This window comes from Leptonychotes weddellii, chromosome 3 (genome assembly GCF_054177405.1).
Source record: "Leptonychotes weddellii isolate Sample4059 chromosome 3, ASM5417740v2, whole genome shotgun sequence".
Lineage (NCBI taxonomy): Eukaryota > Metazoa > Chordata > Mammalia > Carnivora > Phocidae > Leptonychotes > Leptonychotes weddellii.
In genome coordinates this window covers 121,746,290-121,770,003 of record NC_138371.1, presented here as the reverse complement: position 1 = coordinate 121,770,003, position 23,714 = coordinate 121,746,290, and the positions used below count along the sequence as shown (strand labels likewise).

Sequence of the window (23,714 nt, the reverse complement as noted above, 5' to 3'; positions counted from 1 at the left end):
TGCCTTTGCTTTGATATGTAAATGATAACTATTTTCCTGATTAAGAATTCTTAGATATTTGAAGAAGCTACATGATCTGTTCCTTATTCTGCAAATGATCACATCTTCAATACCCAGAAAAGAAAGTGCAACTCTTACCCAACTAGTAAGTTAACTATAACAGGACTGCTGGGCTTTATACAAAACATTTCCAAGAAAACAAGAAGGATCACCAGACCAGTAGATGAAAAAAGTTCATAACAGATTGAAAGCATCTTCTTAAAGCCCATGGAATACAGAAGTGGGAGAGGGTGCAAGATCAGGGGCTTTAAAACAATATTCTTGGTATTTTAGAAACTATAAATCCCTTATTTATGACATTTTGTGGTGAAATTATTCTAAAGCGGGTCTGAGGCAAATCAGGTGAAATATCAGATTTGTTGTAATTAGCAAGGAAGCTCAAAATAAACTGCTACTCTGAAATAATTTATAAATTGCGAAAATAACTTGTTTTTCCTTTCCACAGATTTTCTTTAGTAACAAAGTAAAACAGAGACAATTGATGGTCTTAATATCCACATTTTTAAAAATGCCACTGCAGCCTAAATGAACTTCTTAACCAGTCCTAAATCCCCAAAAGCTAAAATAACTGAATGCTAAGAATTCTATCGAAGACCACTTGGCCAGGGTGAGACAGGCTCCTATGTGTCTGTGTCAACCAGCCCCCACTTGAGATGCATTCCAGATGGCAAGACTGTGAACCACACCTCCTCTGTCCAAACTTGTTAAAGTAGTAACAAAACCCCAAAACTGTAAAGTTTAGAATTTATAATATATATCAGGTACAAAATATGCCAGATCAAAGCGGTCTTTGGTTTGGTTTTTTAGAATGTACTTAAAATGTCTTGCTACCTAGGACAAAATAAAGAAAGGTGCTTTGTCTTACTAACTAAAAAATATTTTATAGTCTACTGATCATGGAAAACTTTTCAATTTCAGAAAGAAGAAAAAAATGCTGACCATCAGGCTTTAGCACAAAACTTTTCAAAACCAATATCCCAAGCCAATTTTGGAATTAGATTCCCGACCTTATATTTACGGCTTCCCACCAACAGCAAAATGTTAGGATGTAAGTTACTCAGCAAGTAGAATTTTCTGGAAAGCACTCTACTCTGGTTCCCAACAACTTCTCCTAATGTTCAAATATACACAGAAAACAAAAATTTCCTGAAAACAGTATAAATAGAAACATTTCAAACTTGTGTGATGAGCTATAGAACTATCTTGACACAGTGCTTCATTCACGTTTTCTCCCTTGATGGCAATGTTCACTTGGGTTTGTACTGAAGGAATACTTAAGTGCTCCCCTGCCAAGTCGTTCCTCAGTTAAAACTTGCAGAAAGTCGGACAACGCACTCGTAACACAAGGGCTCCACAAGCAGCTTACTTAAAAAAAAAAAAAAAAAAAATCTTAACTACTGAGTCAATTTATTTTTGTTGCTTTTGTGTGGGTATATTTGCTTCGAAATTACCTTGTCAAAGGGGGTAGAGAGGAACCTCAAGAACTTACATAAAAGAGAAAGAATGTGAGAAGCATGTAGTCTCCATCTTCCTAGCATTTGAACCACAGAATGAAGGAAAAGTCATCTGGTCTCCCTAAGCGGAGCTTCTGAAAGTCAGTCCATTTTTTGGCAGTTAATTTCCAATCTGACTTACTTTTTTTTTTTTAATTTTTTTAATTTATTTATTTGAGAGAGAGAGAATGAGAGAGAGAGCACATGAGAGAGGGGAGGGTCAGAGGGAGAAGGTCAGAGATGACCTTCTATTTGTTTCTATTTATACTGTTTTCAGGAAATTTTTGTTTTCTGTGTATATTTGAACATTAGGAGAAGTTGTTGGGAACCAGAGTAGAGTGCTTTCCAGAAAATTCTACTTGCTGAGTAACTTACATCCTAACATTTTGCTGTTGGTGGGAAGCCGTAAATATAAGGTCGGGAATCTAATTCCAAAATTGGCTTGGGATATTGGTTTTGAAAAGTTTTGTGCTAAAGCCTGATGGTCAGCATTTTTTTCTTCTTTCTGAAATTGAAAAGTTTTCCATGATCAGTAGACTATAAAATATTTTTTAGTTAGTAAGACAAAGCACCTTTCTTTATTTTGTCCTAGGTAGCAAGACATTTTAAGTACATTCTAAAATGTACTTTTTTTTTTTTAATTTTTTTAATTTATTTATTTGAGAGAGAGAGAATGAGAGAGAGAGCACATGAGAGAGGGGAGGGTCAGAGATGGAGAAGACTCCATCCCGGGACTCCAGGATCATGACCTGAGCCGAAGGCAGTCGCTTAACCAACTGAGCCACCCAGGCGCCCTCCAATCTGACTTAATAGAAGCTTCCCATCAACTAATAAATAGAGTGGGTTTTATTTTTATATTCTAAACACTTCATTTATTTACTTACTACATTCTATAGCATTAAGGAAATACAGTGTAAAAGTACATTAGTCAATTACAGAACTCGTATAAGAATCTAAAAAAAAAAATAGCTTAGAAAGAAGGTGATTCTTCCTCCTTTTGTCTTCTATTTTCTAATTTTTCTACATTGAATGTATAATATTTGTGGGGTTGGGCTTTGTTTTTTTTCATTTTTTAAAAAGCACACCCTTGTGGTGAGGTATTTCAAATTCATTTAACTCAACATACACTCTTGCATGCCAAATCAAATGACCATACTGTGACAGACTCAAGGGGATCACATATATTTTCAGTCTCAAGGAAGGGACAGAATTTCATGTGTCTATATTTTATACGAGGAAAATGAAAACCAGTTAAAAAAAAAAAAAATGACCACCTGGCATGGGTAGAAGTGGCACGAGGTTTTTTTCTGTGACTTTTTGGGTAAGTTTTAGCTTAGTGAGAAAGAAATTTCCAGCACCTAGACCTGAGATGTTTGCCTCTGCCCCGATGGTTCTAACTGGTTTTAGTCAGCAGTATCCTAATCCCAGGAATAGGGAACTCATTAGCAGTGAAGAGGAGCAGGGAGAGACACAGAGCAGATGTTAAAAGTCAATTAACGGACGGAACAGGCATCAACCGATTTAAAATTATATCACTGGGTAGAATGCAACCTTAAAGAAATAGCACTTCTAATAAAGAAGTTTATGGTGTCACAGAAAAGGTAAAAAAAAAAAAAAAAAAAAAAATCTATACTTCCATTTCCTATTAGACATAATTTATTAATCATCACTCCATCTGTTGCCAGGCCACACAGAGAAAGTCAGCTATTTGACCTTATTAAATATTTATAATCATAATCTCAAATAAAAATAGGATACATTTTTAAAATATAAGACATAATGTTCCATTTTGATCCCTAAGTGTGATAAAGACGAAGTCTGTCTTCCACCACACCAAGGCCACAATTACAGATCTCCGAGGGTGTTTGGTAAATCCCGATACCAGGTCCTCTGCCTTGTCAAATGATGACAAAGTACCTCTAGAATGGACTAATTGTGTCACTAAAGGTGCATGCCTTAGCTGGACATCTCGAACTCTGAGGCTACTGCTCTCTACCTTTTATTCTCTATACATTTATAAAACCAACCAGAGCAGCCTTAAGTTCAATAATTATCCTGAATGCGTCCTTCAGGTGGTACCACATGCATTCAGTTCAACAAACATTTATTATCCAGTGCCTACCATGTGCCAGGCACTACAGGGTACAGAGATGAATAAGAAAGTTTCTGCTTATGAGCAGCTGACCATCTGATGACACTGTGGTTCTTAACTTCAAGAAAATACACGAAACACAAAATTTCAGACTCCCCAAAGCCCATTCATTCATAGATCCTCTAGAGATCCATAAATCCTAGATTAAGAATTCAATCCAGTGCAAAACCAACCGTTCACAACCAAACACACAAACAAAAAGGAGCCCAGACCAAGTTCTTCACACATGAATGAGTTATAATTAGACAAAGATAGAATTTCGGAGCATACACAGATATGAATCATACAGTATCCTTGGCTTACAACAGGATAGAGTTAGGGAGACGGCAAAGTGGGTCTTGAAAAAAATATATAAGCTGACCTTGAGTAACACCCGTAACTACAAATGGCATCAATCCAACTGGGTAGGACACTTTCTATTCCAACCCGCAGTACAGCTGCTTGGACCTCAGGTTCTTTTCTTAGTTAAAAATGAAAGTAGAACAACCACCATTTTTAAACTATGAACACAGAGTAAACAAGCAAGGCCAGCTTTCATTTTTTTAGGGATCAGTCAGTTCACGGATTCCCTAAATAAAAGTGAAATTACTCCTGTTCCTTGTCTCACGCAAGAAAAGTGGGGGGCAGGCCATGAGGAGTTGGAGGGGGTGGTTTCTGTTCGTTATTTTATGTTACCTCTGCATCATATCTGACTGCAGCAGAGAATAGCGAAAAGGCATTCTCCACAGTAATTCCGCGCTTGATAATGTGCTGACAAAGCTTTCTCAGTCGGTTTTCACAGTAAGACGTGGCCAAGTCCAAAAGACCTAAAAGCAAGAAGTATGGAAGGTTTAAGCAAGTTTATGATAATTTCCCATAATTTATAAACATAAATATTTTATTTTGGTGCAAAGAGTTATGTAGATAAATCAACAGAAGTTTCTTAGTAATACTCTAAATTTTATTAAATAAATCCTCTTCTTCACTCCCTACATCCCCCATCCCAAAACAGACCTCTCCTACACTCACTTTATACATCTTCTTCTACAGTAAAAAGGAAGGGGAATAAATAGAATTCCCCCCTCATTTTATTTCCAAGATGATATATTAAATGCATTAGCAATGTATATGTGCTTCAGTATCAACAGAATGAAAATAAATCCACAGTCATAAACTTGTGTCCACAATTATTAACCATAATAACTATATAACACTATTTGTCAAGACATTTACTTCAAATATTGTCTAAAAACCAATCAACTTGGGGCGCCTGGGTGGCTCAGTTGGTTAAGCGACTGCCTTCGGCTCAGGTCATGATCCTGGAGTCTCGGGATCGAGTCCCGCATCGGGCTCCCTGCTCAGCAGGGAGTCTGCTTCTCCCTCTGACCCTCCTCCCTCTCATGCTCTCTGTCTCTCATTCTCTCTCTCTCAAATAAATAAAATTAAAAAATCTTAAAAAAAAAAAAAAAAAAAACCAATCAACTTGACACTCTGTACACGTCAGTGCTCTAAGAACATGACGAGAGAGTTCCGTGACCGCGTGGCTTGGCCCGTCCGGTGGGCTCACGTACCTATAGCATCTTCAGGCGGCAGGTCCACTGTGTCTGTGTAGAGGTACTGGAGAAAGGCACGGTACACTGGATATGAAAACTGGTCTATTTCTATCACCTCCTTCATATCCTCATTCCAGTAAGACTGGAACATGGACCGAAAGTGCTCACACCTAAACAGAACACAGAAAGTTACCTAAGGAAGTTGCCACAGTCAGGTAAATATTACAGGTCTCCTTAACTACTCCATCCTTGGGCCCACACGCACCAGGATCATGGATCTTCAGCTAGCATGGGCTTTCACATTCACCTTTTGCATATTTTCACTTTCAGTTTTTGATTAGGATCTATCAAATATTAAGAATTATAAATAGAGCCTAGAAGTACCTAGCACCTCCAGCGTTCCACAGTCTCCATTTGACAGTCCTCATTCAGATCAAGTATTCTGCTCACTTGTTTTTCTCAAACAGTGTTGTACAGAAATGCATTTTAAACAATGAAATTAAAAGAAATTCAGAAATGAGAGTTCAAATCTTTGACTATATATCAGCATCATTCCAAATAATTTATTTGGTTTTTAATTTTCATGTAATCAGCATATTCTTAAAATGGCTTTAAATGCTAACTGGGTTACATTTAGGCTAATTATTATCCCATTACCTTACATGATAATTTTCCTTTTTTTCTGACACATCTTCAAAAACAGCCATCAGTCCTATTTTGTTCCTCTGCTTTGACCTGCTCCGTTTCCAATCTTCCCAAGCCTGTTACCAACTTACTTACAAAACACATTCACCAGGAGAGTCACAGATTTCAAAAAAAAAAAAACAAAAAACACCGAAGTGGGTCTTTTTATGTTGTATTTGCATGTAAAAAGCCACCTATATGAGGAACTGATTTCTAAATACTGGTTTTTCTTAAGTATGTAAGACACTTCAGTTTTAAAACGTCATCTTTTCAAATCCTTTTAAAATGAGATACGGTGTAAATAAACATAGAATATTTTCAAAATCCATTCACAACTAAAAATGGTTCCATCTACGTAAGACATTACTTCATCTGAGAAGTAAAAAGAAATAGTTGTTTAGGCAAGGAATGACAAATTAAACAGGACAAATGAAAGGAATAGACTGACTGACCACAGATTCACAGAAAGGAACATTTCCAGTTCACCTTTTATTAACTTTGGTTCAGATATTTACTCTCTCAGTAATGACTAACATATGGCTTTTTGGTTCCCTTAAAAAGTATTATTTTGTGAAAAGGTTTTCAACTAAATCTCAAAAGGGACTTGTAAATGGCCAGTTTAACACTCAATGGTCTCCCTTCATGTGCCTCTCTCTCAGTAATGGCAGCCTCAGGGAGCAAGAGTTCAAACCATTATTAATAAATACCACCCTGCCATCTACTCTATCTAAAGAACATTCCTTTAATTGGAAATTAGATGTCCCTCAGGGCCAGAGGTCCATCATTCCTGACCATGAGAGTTTTCTGCTTGGGTAAAAAGGAATCTTTATGTGTAAAAGAGGACATACACATTTTTCACTAACAATCTTTTGTATTTTTTTAAGCATGTAAATAAATTTGTCGATGGAAATAAATATTCACAAGATCCTCATTTTATAAACTGGGCACCTGGGTGGCTCAGTCAGTTAAGCGTCAGACTCTTGATTTTGGCTCAGGGTGGTGGGATGAAGCCCCGCCATCACCCAGGGTGGAGCCAGTTTGGGATTCTCTCTCCCTCTTCCTCTGCCCCTCCTCCCACCCCTGGCTCAGAGCACATGTTCTCTTTCTCTCTAAAAAAAAGAAAAAAACAACAAACACAATATAGACAAATATTTACGCTACCACATTATGCCTTTTCAAAAAGGCACATGAGTGCACACTCATACACACATGCAAAACTCTTCAATAATGCATGGATCCCATTCATAAAAATATTAAGTTGTACCATTTCTCTCTACTGCCAAGGCTGTTCCTTATCAGTCCCCATTTTGTGGACTAACAAAGACATGGAGACTGCAAAAAAGAAAGTAAGGTTACCGATGTCTCTAAGCTCATGCAAAAATACCTGATTTTCAAAACAGCTTTATGGACATGGATGTATTTCCCATCGATTCGAAACTTCAGATCAGCAGTTTCTGGACTATCAAATTCTTTCTTCAGTGATTCGGCAACTGTTAAAAAGTCTTCATGCTCTGAAGGCAACAAACACATTATTAATACAAAAAGCTCAGGAAATGTGGTAGAGATATGAAAGACTTCAAAAAGATAACCATTAGCATGACAGGTAATTCCATCAGATTTTTTTCAAGAGTTCATGCCTTATTTGACAAATCAATTTCACTGTATCAAGATTAAGTATCTTGAGTCTAGAAACTACCAAAAATAAGTAGTTGGAAAGGCCACTTACCAGTCTTACATACTAAGCTAGACATTTTAAAAAAAAAATATATATATATATATTTTTTAAAGATTTTATTTATTTGACAGAGAGAGACACAGCGAGAGAGAGAACATAAGCAGGGGGAGTGGGAGAGGGAGAAGCAGGCTTCCCGCAGAGCAGGGAGCCCGATGCGGGGCTCGATCCCAGGACCCTGGGATCATGACCTGAGCCGAAGGCAGACGCTTAACGACTGAGCCACCCAGGCGCCCAAAATATATATTTTTTAAAAGAAGAAAAAGTTATAGGCAGTCCACGATTATATAACTACTTACTTAAAACTTTAGTGGTTCTCTTCGGGGACTAAGAATTTATCAATTTTCCTACTTCGGGGGTAGTTTCAAGGGGCTGGTAAATTCAACTTAAGTTGTGTCAAGAGATAAATTTACCAGTGAAGTAATGCCATGCAGTCATGTTCTTACACAAAGAAACCCTACTTCCTAGGTATGTGGAATCTCAACATCCCTCTTAATCCTAAAGATCAATGTACAAACAATAATCCTCACCTGCTATCTAAAAACAGAGCAAACCAACTTAGTAGCCATTACACTCAAAGGGAACAGTTTTAAAAAAGCTGGTCACGCTGCCCGGTAAGAACTGCTGGAATGATTATTTGTAAGTCGAACTGTGTCCTCACGAGAAAAAGTAAAGGCACTTGTACAATTCGGTAACACTTTCCTGCGCTGTATATGCACAGGGAGAAGGCGAACAGGAAAACAAAAACAATCCCAGAGATCACTGGCAATGGGCGCAGGTGCTGGTAACACAGGCCCCTAGGATGAGAGGGGAGCTGTGTCTCTCGGTAGCCTGCTGCTCTTGGAGGAGGGATATCTGCCAAACCGAGGCTGAAACTTAATAAAGAAGCTTACCCAGGAGCTCTACTATCAGAATCTCCCAAGGAAATGGCATTTGCCCAAGCCCTCCCCCCGGGCTCCCGCAATGCAGAGCTTTCCTTGGCTATGGAGGAGAGTGGACGATCTCTCAAAAATCAGGCTTTCCCTGACCCTATAACCTGGATCCCTGGCAAATAAAAGAAAGGAAATGACTAAGATGGGCACGGAGTCCAGGGATGGAGACTGCTCGCCCCCGCCCCATTCACAAAATAGCTTCGTACCAGTGCCCCTACTTCTGCATCCGTCCTAAGGCCTCAAGAACCCTCTTCTGCCTCTTGGTTTCTGGCAACAAGTACAATACCTCCTTTCAGAGAAGAAATATCCTTCAGAGGTGTTTTTTAACCATCTGACTTTCTTTCTAATGCTCACCTGAGATGGTAAACTGGGAGAAAAAAACTTTTCTGACTTTTAGTGGGTAGATGGGAAAGAAGTCATCCAGGAGATATACTGAATGATCTTATCTCTTCCAAACTTAGCATTAAAAAATGTTACAACTTTTGTTCTGAAAAGGATGTCTTTTCAGGATTAGGATTTCGAGAGGCAAGTACCTGGAGAAGCTTTCTGTAAACAGGTCCTGGTTAAGTAGCACATGGGGTTCTGAAGATGTACACAGTGCTTGGCTGTCCAGGCAATACATATGCATGATTATGGCCAAACAGTCCCATTCTGTAAACTAATTTTTTTCAAATCACAACATTCACTGCAAAAAAATATGTTGGTGCACCTGGGTAGCTTAGTCAGTTAAGTGTCCAGCTCTTGATGTCAGCTCAGGTCATGACCTCAGGGTTGTGAGATCGAGCCCCACATCAGCTCCGTGCTGGGCGTGGAGCCTGCTTGAGATTCTCTCTCTCTCTCTCCCTCTCCCTCTGCCCTTCCCCACCCTCCACACATTCTCTTAAAAAAAAATATGTATATATTGTATTATCGTTAAAGAACCTGGAAATGTTCAACTTATTTCGCTTTAAATGGAGCAGCAGCTTAACTCTTCCTAAACATACTCTTGCCCCCATGACCATAAAGACTGGTCATCTGATGATGAGACAGCCACGGCTAGCTGTCTGACACACCTGAGCATGACATGTATGACAAGATTGGCCTTTGATATCAATTGCTAAAGCAACCCAAACCCCATAGTTGACAGGAGCTACATTAATTTTCAAGCACAGGGCCACCCTGGCCCACTTATTCCCTCTGCATATAAAGAACTTAGAAGAAATACATCAGCAAAAAGGGCAGAAATGAACAAGAAATAAAAGAAAAAGAGATTAAACCCATCTTGTTGATGGCTACTCAGCTTTATGACACCTTACCATTTTCCATCAATGGACTCTTAAGACAATATTCAGAAAAGGGACAGATTACATAACCAAAGATCACCCTAAATTACACTACCCTCTAAAATACCCTGGTTTTTATGCCCTTCTGAAATAAAAATATTTGAGATGTGTTCAAAGAAAAAGAGAGAAAGAAAGTGGAATTAACACGTCACCCTAAAAATTACAAGATTTTCATTTTTTAAGCGCATTTTTGGTTCATACTGAATTATGTAAAAAATTTAGTATGACAAAAGCACTTAAAAACAGGTTACTCAAACAAAGATTTGTACACAAATGTTTATAAAAGCACTATGCATAACAGTCAGAGGTGGAATCCATCCAAATATCCATCAACAGATGCACAGAAAAACAAACTGTGGCCTGTACACACAACGGAATTTCATTCAGCCATACAAATGAAGCACTGTGTGCTACAACATGGGCAAGCCTCAGAAACATTAAGTCAAAGAAGCTACACCCAAAAGGTCACACATCGTACGATTCCATTTATAGGAAGTGTCCAAAATAGGGAAATCCCTAGAAACTAAAGCAAAGGTGTGACAGCCAGGGATGGGGGAAGGGAGAATGGGGAGTGACCGCACGACAGGTACAGGGGTTTCCCTCAGGGAGACGAAAATGTTTCAGAACTTGGATATACATGGCAGGTGCACAACACTGAGGACATACTGAATGCCTCTGAATCGTACACTTTCGAATGGTTAACTTCGTCGACGGAAATCTCACCTCAATTAAAATGAAAGCACTGCAGGGGAGATTACAGTAAGTAATATTTTAAAACCTATGAATAAATTTTACTATGCAAATCTATTCTGAGGAAAGGAATTACAGCTACTGGAGAATAAAACGTTCTAGAACCTGACAGAGCCCACAGCCAGCACTACAGAAAGAGAAAGGGAGTGGTCAGTTGCTGGTACCGCTCTTCCTGGGCAGAAGGAGCCCTGAGCGTGCTCACCCACGGACAGGAGGCGCCACGAGACGGCAGGCGTGGCAAAGCAGGCGAACACGTCGTCGGTGCCGGAGAAGTGGGTGAGGTGGGGCAGGATCACCGACTGGCCCCGGCACTGGCCCCACATGTACACGTGCCCACCCTGGGTCTTGGCCGCCGACGTGTGCGCCGAGTGGCAGGCCGCGATCTCTACGACCCTGAAAAGTTTTAAGAAAAATGTATGTCATTTCTTTTTTTTTTTTTTTAAACATTTTATTTATTTATTTGAGACAGAGAGAATGAGAGAGACAGAGAGCACATGAGAGGGGGGAGGGTCAGAGGGAGAAGCAGACTCCCCGCCGAGCAGGGAGCCCGATGCAGGACCCGATCCCGGGACTCCAGGATCATGACCTGAGCCGAAGGCAGTCGCTTAACCAACTGAGCCACCCAGGCGCCCTATGTCATTTCTTTATCACAGAAGCCGACAGCACACCACACAAGGTAGATAAAGGGGTCATGGTTACAACACCACAAAAAACAGCCCAAGATTGAGGGATATTAGTTATCCAGGTCATAAGAACAAAACCAAAAGATCACAACAAGAGTATTGTGTTTTTCCCTTGCTTGCTGCCCCACTTCTTATCCTAAAGTCATTGTCAATTAGGATAAATAACACAACCTGTTGAGGACAATTTGGAAAAAGGGACTAGAAACCAAAGTAGATGAGGAAAGTGGACTGAGGCAAAACGTACTGACGTTTCTGGGGGGGGCTTAGACAGTAGCCAAAAAAAGAGTGTCTTCAATATGCCATTTCCGTGATACAACTTTTTCTCTCACCCCCTAAATAAGCACCTGCCTCGGGGTAATGGACTCTGAACATCCTAATCCAAACGGACATCAAGCCAAACATGCATTTCTCAGTATGCTACTTAGGCAAGGTCCTACAATCAGAAGTCAACCCTCTAAAACTTAGTAAGGACTCACAATTTGGCCAAACAAACAAAGCATCTATTCCAGTAACACACATTAAATCAAATCAATATCTAAACAGATAGTGTCCTTTTAAGAGATTTTACCTACTGAGAAGTTGTTTTAGTTGGCTCAAAGGAAAAGTCAGTACTATACTCTGAATTTCTACCTGGCGACAGGCCCTATTTTACTTCCCTACTAGATGGGCCACAAGAAGGCAGTAAGACTTACACCAAGATGCATTAATGCCTATCAATCACAGGAGGCTATTTTAGAGAGCTGCATAAGAATCCTATCAACTTCACGTTCCCTCTGGCTGCTACTCAAACTCTTGTTCAAAAGGACAATGTTGAGAAACAGAAGAGTTACAAAAGCCAAACCCCATAGCTCAGCACACACGGCCCTAAGTCCAAAACCACACACACAAGCCCGAGACACGGTCCAGCCCAGTTACCTTTCTTTCTCCACCATGATGTGGGCGGGGCTTAGCAGGTTATTTTTATTGCCAGTTCCCAGCTGCCCGTACGTGTTAGCCCCCCAGGCATAGAGCAGGCCCTCATCTGTTAGTGCTAGAGTGTGTGCATAGCCGCAGACAATCTGCAAGGAAACGTAAATGGTTACCATCAACAGGAAAACAGGAAGGGCAGCAGAAGCATCTACTTGAAGATCCCAGCAAGCTTCTGCAGAATGCCAATTCATCATCACGTATGGACTGACATTCTCGGAACACTGAAAAAGCATTAGAAAAGCCCAACACTGAGACTGCTAGATTTTTCCAGTATCTTTTTTTTACTTGTCAAGACTGATGTGTCACCACCATGGTGTTCCTTCTCATCATGGGACTTCAGGGAAGATGAAACTGCAAATGTGGAAGATGAAGGCACACAGTATGGTTTGAAAAGACGTCCCGACGAGTACATCCCCAGTGTTTCTCCAAGCCGGCGGGGAGCCGCAGCGGAGCCCAGGCTGCGCACATACCTGGTTCACGCACACGCTGTGCAAAGCCGCCACTCGCACAGGGGTCAGCTGGTTGCCGTTGTTTCCCAAGCCTAGCTGACCGTTGCCATTGTAACCCCAGCCGTACACCTTAGGGAGACAAAGGGAGAGAACTGGCTTTGAAAACCGTTGAAAGAGGCCAGATAGAAAAATGCAGTCCAGGGGCGCCTGAGTGGCTCAGTCGGTTAAGCGGCTGCCTTCGGCTCCGGTCATGATCCCAGGGTCCTGGGATCGAGCCCCGTGTCGGGCTCCCTGCTCAGCAGGGAGCCTGCTTCTCCCTCTCCCTCTGTCTGCCGCTCTGCCTACTTGTGCTCTCTATCTGTTAAATAAATAAATAGAAATCTTTAAAAAGAAAAAGAAAAATGCAGTCCACCAAAACAAACCAAGTACTTTTCCACCTCCCACACCCACGTTCTACTCTGTGATCCCACAGATATTCTGGGGGTGGGGATGACAGAATTTGGCACGAGTTCCTACCCATAACTTAGTGTGGATAGCCCTGGGGCAAGGCATTTGTCCTCGTTTTATACATGAGGAAGCTAATGCTCATTAACAATTATGAAGCACCTCTTAAATGTCAGGACATGATAAAAGGTACTAGGAAACTAGAAACTAGAAGTTTTGGGTCACAGTTTAACAGGAGAGATGGACACTTGCAAACTTTTTGCAGTTAGGTGGCGAGTGCCACTCTAGAGATACAATCAAGGCACTACAAGAGCAGAGAAGAGAAAGAACTTCGCTACAGGAAGCTAGCTTAGCAAAGACTTCCGGAAAGCAGATGTGAGCAGAGACAAATGGAAGTGAAGGTATTCCAGGGAGAGGGCACAGAATGTTCTGGAAGCAGGTTCTCAACACGAGCAGGCGGGCCTGGCAGGACACATCCAGCACAGTGGCAGGGCGAAAGACCAGAAGGAAAAGCAAAGGCCAAGGGGATGACCAAATGTGCCAAAACACATACTAGGGAATGTAAAAAGCATCTATGGGCCTTCCACTGAAGTATTTCACACATCTCGGAAAGATCGTGCTGGCTGCACATAAAGGGGACAGGACTATGTAAGACTAGAGGCGGGACAGCCATTCAGGAGATACATGTGTCTCTCATCAGCATACAGATGAGTTCTGCTTGAGGGTCTAAACTATGGGACCCAGAGAGAAGTGGGACCCAGAGAGAAGGAATGGACAGGAAAGAGGCTAAGAAGACATAAGAGAATGTGGTGACCCCTTCGCTCTCTGGAGAGCGGAGTCACCAGCTGAAAGCAGCAGAGCTGGAGAGAGGTTTGCCAGCAGGGGTAAAGATTTAGAACAGCAAGTGTGGGACACAGGAGAAAGCACTGACCAGGAACGGACTACAGGTCTGGTCAAATGAGAAACCTGAAATGCCTGGTGGCACCATGACAATGCAAGGTAAACAGATGAATGGGGCTTTTCAGGGCAATGTGACAGAGGGGGAAGGGGGGCAGAGAATTTAGGGTACGAGCAAGAGATGGTTAAAAGCACTTTGCATATCATAAGGCAACAGGTTTTAACTTTCTGCAGAGAGATTTGGCTATAGCCATCAAAAATTTTAATGGCACACCCTCTGACCCAGATATCTTATTCCCGTGAACTTATTCTACAGAATACTTACAGAAGTGTACAGAGATACACAGTAACACAGGAAGTCAGTGCTACAATGTTTATAACAGCAAAAATTTAGAAACATTTGAAATTTCCATTAGTAGAGTTCTGGGTGTGGGTCATCCAATTTGGAAATCTAAGCAGCCATTATAATGGAAAGCAGCTATAAATGGTCTGATAATAGATTCAGGTAAACATTTGTGCTGTTAGCAGGAAAGCTGCAGAACAGCAGATAAAATAATAATCCCATTAATAATCCCATTTTTTATAAAAGATAATTACATTCACCCATACAGAATTTTTTATAGGAAAAAGTCCAAAAAGATAAACCTCAAACTATTAACAAGACTGGAGAAAAGGTACTCACTTTTTACTTTATGTGTTTCATCTCCTTTCATTTGTGAAAATAACCACATAAGAATAATTTTTAAATTAAATTTATTTTTAAAAATAAAGGTAAAGTAGGGGCGCCTGGGTGGCTCAGTTGGTTAAGCAACTGCCTTCGGCTCAGGTCATGATCCTGGAGTCCCGGGATCGAGTCCCACATCGGGCTCCCTGCTCGGCAGGGAGTCTGCTTCTCCCTCTGACCCTCTTCCCTCTCATGCTCTCTGTCTCTCATTCTGTCTCAAATAAATAAATAAAATCTTTAAAAAAAAATAAATAAATAAAATAAAGGTAAAGTAAAGAATACTGAGATGGAGGATGTCCAATGACTATCCCAAGAAATTCTGAAATCATCCAAGATGACATCAGGATTGGTTCAAAAAATAAGTTAACACTTCTGGGGAACATGGCATGAGGAAGAGACTCATCAAATCACTGTGTTATACACCTGAAACTAATGTAAAATTGTGCGTCGACTGTACTTCAATTGAAAAAACAAAACAAAACAGGAAACAAGCTCATATATACAGAGAACAAGATTGGTGGTTTCCAGAGGCAGGGGGCTGGAGAGCGTGGGCAAAATGGGTAAGGGGGGCCAAAAGGTACAAACTTAGTTATAAAATGTCATGGGGATGTAATGTACAGCATGGTGACGACAGTTAATAATACTGTACTGCATATCTGAAAGTTGCTGAGAGAATAATCTTAAAAGTTCTCATCATAAGAAAAAAACTATACGGTGACAGATATTAAGTAGACTTACTTTGGTGATCTTTATATACAAACACTGAATCATTTCATTGTACACCTGAAACTAACATAATGTATGCCAATTATGCCTCAATAAAAATAATCTAAAAAAAATAAGTTAACATAGGTGAGTATTCAGAAAACTCTAAAGCGCTCTAGCACTGCAATGCATAACTCACACGTCTGTATCCAAATACATATCTTTGTGGGGCGCCTGGGTGGCTCAGTTGGTTAAGCATCTGCCTTCGGCTCAGGTCATGATCTTGAGGTCTTGGGATTGAGCCCCATGTCAGGCTCTCTGCTCAGCAGGGAGTCTGCTTCACCCTCTCCCTCTGCCCCTCCCGTGCTCATGCTCTCACAAGCTCTCTTTCAAATGAATAAAATCTTTTAAAAAATCACTTCAAAGACATATCTTTGTACAATTTTTCTTCACTAAGACATTCATAGATTGGTAACAGGTCTATTTAAGTAGAAGTTACAACCAGAATAATCGTATAGAAATGACCATCAGCTCAAAGGTAACCATGGTAAAGGGTCACTAAAAGTTGAATTTTTGTAAAAGTAGCCAACAACAGGTAGGACAAGAAATTCAGCTTCTGTAAGTTGCTTCCTCCTGTGAACAAACTCCAGGTGCAGGGGGAGTGGCATCAGTCGCTGCTTACAAACATCATCAGCTAACTTTAAAGAGTGCACATTTGATTTTTTCATTGGATGAAACAGGTGGTATCAAACTCTTCATTACATTAAATCACATATACCTATGGACATTAGACTATTTGGATCTCACAAAAAAATAAAGTATCCTTACTTGCAGATAAATCCTGGAATTTAAAAATTCATACTGAGGAGCAAACACCCTCCAGATATTCTCTCAATCAGTAACCAGTTAACTTACCAACAAAACTATCAAAACAAGGCACTTTTCCTTCCATGATCTCATACATGCTTCTCATGAAGAAAATGATATTTCACTGAGAGAGGATGTGAGGATGGCGGGGGGGGGGGGGGCGGTGCAGAGAGAGCTCACCTCACCATTGTCCAGAACAGCCATGGATGAGGTCTGACCACAAGCAATGCCAACCACCCTCTTAATATGTAAACAGTTTGTAACTTTTCGAGGAGTTGGCTGATTTGTTGTAGATCCTGATCCCACCTGGCCACAGTTGTTATAGCCCCAGGCAAATACCTACACAAGACAAGGGAAAAAGAATGAATTAGTAGTAATAGGGTAAAAATTCGAGCTCTAACACACGTTAATAATCATAAAGTAAAAATATATCCACTTACTGAATATTTACAATATGCTACATGGCTCTAATGTATCATTAGAGCTTTCCAGGCACTAACTTCTTTAATTTTCATAGTAATCCTGTACGGTGACCCTGGGTTAGATCCTATTATCACCCACATTTTATATACAGAAATGGAAACAGAGAGGTTAGGTGGCTTACTTGAGGTTCCACACGAGTAAGCAGTAAACGTGGACTGTGAACCCAAGGAGTGTAGCTGTGCTCTTAACCACTGCACTACAATGCCTCCGTCAGTATGACGGCCGTATGTGGTTTTTGAATCTGGCATCAATAGGAAATAAGGCATATACCACAGAAGCAGCAGTGATAGGAAAAATCTGCTTAACTCTTTGGGCACAGATATTCTTTTTTTTTTTTCCCCTTCATGGAAAGCTTTCAAAGCCATACAATGCTCCTCCTGTCTCACTAATAGCCAATACCGAATATTACATAACCTTTCCTGATGACTCACGACCATCACGATTATAATTATTGATCACAGTTACAGGTCGTAACACAGTAAGCCTCACAAGTACCAAAGAGGTGTCTGTCCCTACAGAAACGATACCAGGTTGTTAGGCTATTCTTGGTACTGTTTTCTCTGTGTTCTCATTTGCTGGCTGTCAGCTCCAAGGAGCTCCCCTCCTCAAATGCATCCTGTGCACTTTTGGCCTATGATTTGCCATAACGTGAAAACCAGATCTCTAAAGAGACACAAATAAATCTCTAAGCTAGTTAAAATCTGGTAACAAAGATGAAAAACAAAACAAAAAATCACTTCAAGTTAATTACCAACTAAGCCTATCAAACAAGTGTGTGACCAGAGAGAAGAATTAGGGGAGGGCGGAAGCTGGCAGCCAGGGAAAGAACGTCCTTCAACACCGGGAGAATTCTAAGGACCCCCACCCCTTTCACTTGCCCACAGGCGGTAGTCCTCCCACACCCTGAGGTCTGGCCTCCATAATTCTCTCCTCTGTCAGCACTTCCTATCTCAGCTCACATGTCTGATGCCGCCCAAGGCAACAATAGCAAAACCCATGGCTGGTGCTTTACAAGAATATGCACCGGAGGTTCATTTCACAGGTACAAAAGAAATAACCTGCAACACTTCCTGAGAGTGGGTTCACAGGAAATATCTAGTATAATAAAGCAAATATTTAGCACAATTATCCAAAGCAGCATATGCTTACAGTTAAAGTAAACCAGGAATCCAGGCTACAAATCAGGGAATTCCAATTTTAACAATCATTCTTCTGGCACTTCTTCTCAAGTATCCCAAGCTCCCTTGCAATGCAGCTGCCTTTTATTTAAAAATGAGGACTGGGGTTCCAATAATCAAAAAGAGACTAGCAAACCATGGATTCAGGGCATAAGACCTGGGTGCTAGGCCTAGTCCCAGCACATCCCAGCCATGAAACCTTGATCTCCCTCAGCTTCTCTGGTTTCTTCACCCATAACCTGCCCCACATAATAAAATCACTGTTAACACCAATGAGGGATTTTAAACAGAACAGAATGATCTGTGTTTTAGAAATCACAGGGAGTAGGGGCGCGCCTGGGTGGTGCAGTCGGATGGGCGTCTGAACCCTGGCTTCAGCTTGGATCGTGATCTCAGAGTCATGAGATTGAGCCCCACATCGGGCTCAATCTCAGAGTCATGAGATTGAGCCCCACATCAGGCTCCTTGCTTGGTGTTGAGTGTGCTTGAGATTCTCTTTCCTCCCTCTGCCCCTCTTACTCATGCTCTAAAATAAATAAATAAATCTTAAAAAAAAAAAAAATCACAGGGGGCAGAGAGGTAACACTTAACAGGTAGACCAATTAAAAAGGTATGGAATAGCCCCGCATCGGGCTCCCTGCTCGGCGGGGAGCCTGCTTCTCCCTCTCCCACCCCCCCTGCTTGTGTTCACTCTCTCGCTGTGTCTCTCTCTGTTGAATAAATAAATAAAATCTTTAAAAAAAAAAAAAAAAAGCTATGGAATAAAAAAGACCAGGGCAATAGCCCAGGCAGATAGCAAGGTCTGACCTAAGGTTACAGAGATGAAGAGAAACAAAATGAGATAACAGATTGGAAGATAAAATCAGTAAGATGAGGAAACTTTAAGATAAGCATGGCACTTGGGGGTGAACAAGTGGTACAGAAGCTACTGGTATGTTGGTAAAGTTATTTTCTATGACATCATTACATTTACTGAAAAACAAAACAGACCTTAATGGATGGGGTAGTTAAAAAAAAACTAAAGTACAGAACACGGTCAAACACATCTGATTTATAGTCTTAGCAAAGAGCAGGAGACTCAACTGCCTTTAGGCTAAAGTCTACTGTCATCAAAAGAGTGGTCCTGATCACATAGGTTATGTTAGAAAAAGAGTGTGTTCCCACATGCTTTTAGTTGTGCACACAGGGCTACAATGTTTACACTATCCCAGATATAAATATGGTCATTATTTTATTTTTTTAAAAGGCACTTTCACAATAGCCAAAAGGTGCTAACAATCCAAATATCCATCAACAGATAAATGAACAAAATATGGCATATACATACACAGAGAATATTATTCAGCCTTAAAAAGGACAGAAATTCTGACACATGCTCCAACATGGACGAACCTTGACAACATTATGCTCAGTGAAATAAGGCAGTCATAACAGGATGTACACTGCATGATTCCACTCATATGAGCATATAGGAGCATGTGAGAGTAGTCAAACTCATGGAGACAGAACGGTGGTCACCCGGGGCTGGGAGGGAGATAGAGTTACTGTTTGGTAGGTACAGTTTCAGCTCTGCAAGATAAAGAGAGTTCTGCAGATGAATGGTGATGATGGTTGCATAACAATGTGAATATACTTAATGTCACTGAACTGACATTCAATAGATCCCATGGATATAAAAATATATATGCATATTTTATACACATAAAATTTGCCATCCTAACCCATTTTAAGTGGTTAAAAAGACCATGGCAACAGTCCAGGCATGTGATAAAATGGTTGCAGAAAGTGGTTCTCACACATCCTGAGGTTTGGCTTCCAAAATGACTAGGACAGCAATTTTGTATTATGTGTGTTTTACCACAGTTTAAAAATAAAGAATAAAAGCAGGGTACTTACCTCTCCATCAGCTGCCAGAGCCATTGAATGATGTGAGCCACAAGCTACTTCAACCACTTGCTTGATCAAGAGATTGGTACAGACTTGGATGGGAGCAATGCCTTGGTTGGTCGTCCCATTCCCAAGCTGGCTATATCCATTGTGGCCCCAGGCATAAACAACTCCATCTATACAAGAAGGCCACAGACAAAGAATCAATTCCGAGAAGGAATGGTAACCCCTGTACTTTCTTCCCCGGACTTTGCACAACTTATTCTCCAACCTTAATTTCTTTCACACTGCCTCTTCTTCCCAATAAAGTGGTTACTGATGAAGGGTAAGGGAAAGAGGGACAGATGAGGAAACGAGATGGAAAAATGTAAAATCATTCAAGAAAGGACTTGACACTAACATAGAAAGAAGACCAGCTTTATGGTCAGAACTCAGTTTGTATATACTAAATTAGACCATCTGAACACACTGATTCATCTCAGTAGTTTCTGTGTCAGGTACCAAGCAAAAGGCAAAAGATGTAAGAAAGCTCAGCACTAGTCTTTACTATCATTTTACCAAATACCAAGTCTCAGGGAACCACTGAGGTGTGTGTGTCTATGTGTGTGTGTGTGAGAGTCCTCACAAAGTACAGAGGAAAGAGGTATACTACTTGCAAGAGGAAAGAGACTTTTGGTATATGCTACATACAAAACTGCAAGAGCGTCCCTCAAGCAGACTATTACTGGCATAAAATCTGGCTCAATTTTTCTCTAATGACTTTATCTTTTTGGGACTCTGATAGAGGTAACTTCTGTTTTCCTCTCTAGAAGTACCACTGTTTCGTGCATTTCCTCCTACGGCACGCCTGTGTGTCAAGAGCAGAGACCTCCAAGTTATACACTCTTCTCATGTCTTTCCCCAGTAATAAAACATCCTGCCCTATTAAGGACAATCTAGACCTGGACACAATGATATCCAACAGCAACACCAGAAATCCCAGTGTTACTGGCAGGCTGCTGACTCGCTGCAATGGTCCCCAAGCAACCAGAGGAAAGGTACTCATAATTAAGTAGGTTTCTGATTATCTAATCTAAAATCTAATCTTGTGCTTCTCACAAGAGGTTTTCCCTATTACAGAGATTATGACAGAAACCATAAATGGAAAATTTCATCCTAAAAAGGATGAGGCTACAGACTGAAAAAGTGTGACACCTAAAAAAAAGGAAAAAATTAAATATTAGGAAAAAAATACTTACAATTTATATTACTAAGAGATAATATCTCTAATATAAAAATTTATATTACTAAGAGATAATATCTCTAATATAAAAAGAGCTCCTAAAAATACAAAGAAAAAGACCGAGAACCCTCTAGAAATATGAACTGATGGTTCACAATGAAAGAAATGTAAATGACTCTTAACCATATGAAAAGATGCCCTCACTCTTAAGAAAAATGCAAATTCAGAAGCGGGGACTCCCACCCACCAAGGCTACCACCTAGCTGCTACCATTGCCGGAAGCCTGCCATGTTAGTAACAAAGACTAATGCAGAATCCCCACTACAGCATCACCCTTTAAAGAGACCAACTAGCTATTTGGTAATAGCTGACTATTACCAAGCTGACTCCAATGGACCCTTTCCATCCTGGAAGGAGCAGCCATTCATACTAACAGAAATCAACATATAATCAGGGTATGGGTTTCCTGCCCACAGGGCCTCAGCTAACACAGCTATATGAGGGCTTACAGAGCATTTAATCCACAGAGTATCTGATCCCACAAAACATCTCATCAGACCAAGGCAGCCACTTTATAGCAAAAGAGGCGTGGCAGTGCTCACATGACCATGGGCTCCTGGCCCTGTCTCATGTACGCAACATGCAGAAGATGCCACTGGACACAGCGATGACAAGCCGGCTGAAGGTACAGCTGAGGTATCGGCCTGGAGCTGAGACCAGGGGAGGACGGGATGCTAAGCTCCGAGGTACAGATTCGGAATCAGTGACCACCAGATGGTGCTGTGTCCCTAAGAGGTAGGATACGGGGGTCCAGGAACCAGAGTGGCTTATATGAGGGACCCTACTGACCATGACTCCCAGTGACCGACTTGGGGAATCTGTGCTTCCTGTCCCTGAAATTATAGGTTCTGTAGGTTTAGAAGTCCTAGTTCTCTAAGCGGAACACTTGCACTAACGGACACAGCAAGAATCCCACTGAACATCATCTAAAACTAATGATGTAATGTATGGTGATTAACATAACAAAAAATTAAAAAAAAAAAAAAGAATCCCACTGAACTTTAAGTTACGGCTGCCAAGGGCACTCTGTGTTCCCAAAACATATCAGAAGACACGGATCTGAGCAGTGCCTGGGAGAGAATGAATGACTGCTGTGCTGTGTCACCCAGATGCCCTCAGGATGAAGGACCTTATTCTCCAGATGCTGGGCTCTTTCCAGCTGCCTGTTCTCCGCCATCAGTCCTCTCCAGAGTTGCCCTTGGTAATCACCTTCTTGTGATTGTTTTGCCATTATTACATTATTATTCAATCTTACTATAATCACATTATTTTACTATCTTAAGATAGTATATATACCTATTTCTTCCCTTTTTATTTGATGAAGCATAGGAAAACTGAGCTTCCTGAGATGGCTCTTAGTCCCAACTCCCCAGGAAGCTTTCAAAGCGACCCCATCCAATGGGGCACCAGCACTGACTCCCCCAGCCCTGCTCTTGCTGCACAGTCTCTGACCAAGGATCAAGCTTCAGAATCATGTGAGGGTCAAGAGATGAGCAAAAGTACCAAAGGATGAGAGAGTGAAACCAACCAGGATAGAAGGGAGAGCGGGAAGTGGGAAGGGCCTGGGAAAGAGAGAGCACAGAAGGAGGCAAAGAAGCATCCATGAAGTTCTGACCTTCAAGGAAACTCAGCTTTCAGAGACTGGACGCCAAGTTGGAGAAGTGGTCTGAAACAACTCATTTTATAAGTAACCTAATTTAATGTTGCTTCAGAAGACAAAAAAAGAAATCCACAAGCCCTAGGTCTATTAAGTGATAATACTAAATGAATATTGATCTTCAGAACTGTCACCAGATGGGACTACATTTTCTTTCTTTCTTTTTTTTTTTTTTGAGAAAGCCAGACTGCCACATGTAGCACCTTATTTGGATATGTCTGGAGTCTTGGAAGCTTGACTACCCTACGTTCTCCTACAAATGGACTTCAAGAGCTTGTTTGGAGGTTCTAGCAGGGGAGCACAGCTACTTGCCTACCCCTGACCTCCTCCATGGGAAAGGTCGTCCTGTCCTCTCCAACTGAGCAAACAGCTTCAGGAGGGATGCACATGGAGCAGTGAGGGAGGAAGGGGGCACCCACCTACCCAGCCAGATCAGCTGTTATCAACCCTGACGATCAATAGGGTGACAGATATGGCAGCCAGATCGCGCTCACATCCTAGATTTTCAATTTAATAATGTAGCATTGATCAAAACATTCCTAAAATACCTTTTAGAAATAGCACACAAGTGAGTAAAGCATGGAGAATTGAACATGTTTTTATCTTTATTCCTTCCCGAAAACCTGCTGAAATATAGTGAAGGGAACAATTTTTTTTAAAAAAAAGCATAAACACTCAAGGACAAAAAAGAACAATAAAGAAGAAAATACAACAGGAGAGATGACAACAAAATTTTGGAAGATGGAAGGCAGACGGATGGGTGAGTAACACAGCCGACCAGAGAAGGTGACACCTACAACTGCAAAAGGAGAAGCCAATTACAACCCTGGAA

General features: G+C 41.0%; 1 protein-coding gene across 3 annotated transcripts in view; it reads right to left on the bottom strand.

Moving 5' to 3' along the window:
* Positions 1–23,714, bottom strand: part of RCBTB1 (RCC1 and BTB domain containing protein 1) — a 50,346-nt gene that overhangs the window by 4,455 nt on the left and 22,177 nt on the right. For all 3 annotated transcript variants that reach the window (XM_031032075.2, XM_031032077.2, XM_081815441.1), the window contains 8 exons: positions 19,953–20,119; positions 16,576–16,734; positions 12,780–12,887; positions 12,256–12,398; positions 10,860–11,050; positions 7,306–7,432; positions 5,256–5,407; positions 4,381–4,511 (listed from right to left, as the gene is read on the bottom strand). In XM_031032075.2, coding sequence (XP_030887935.1) covers positions 4,381–4,511; positions 5,256–5,407; positions 7,306–7,432; positions 10,860–11,050; positions 12,256–12,398; positions 12,780–12,887; positions 16,576–16,734; positions 19,953–20,119 — 1,178 coding nt within the window. The remainder of the gene's footprint in view (positions 1–4,380; positions 4,512–5,255; positions 5,408–7,305; positions 7,433–10,859; positions 11,051–12,255; positions 12,399–12,779; positions 12,888–16,575; positions 16,735–19,952; positions 20,120–23,714) is intronic.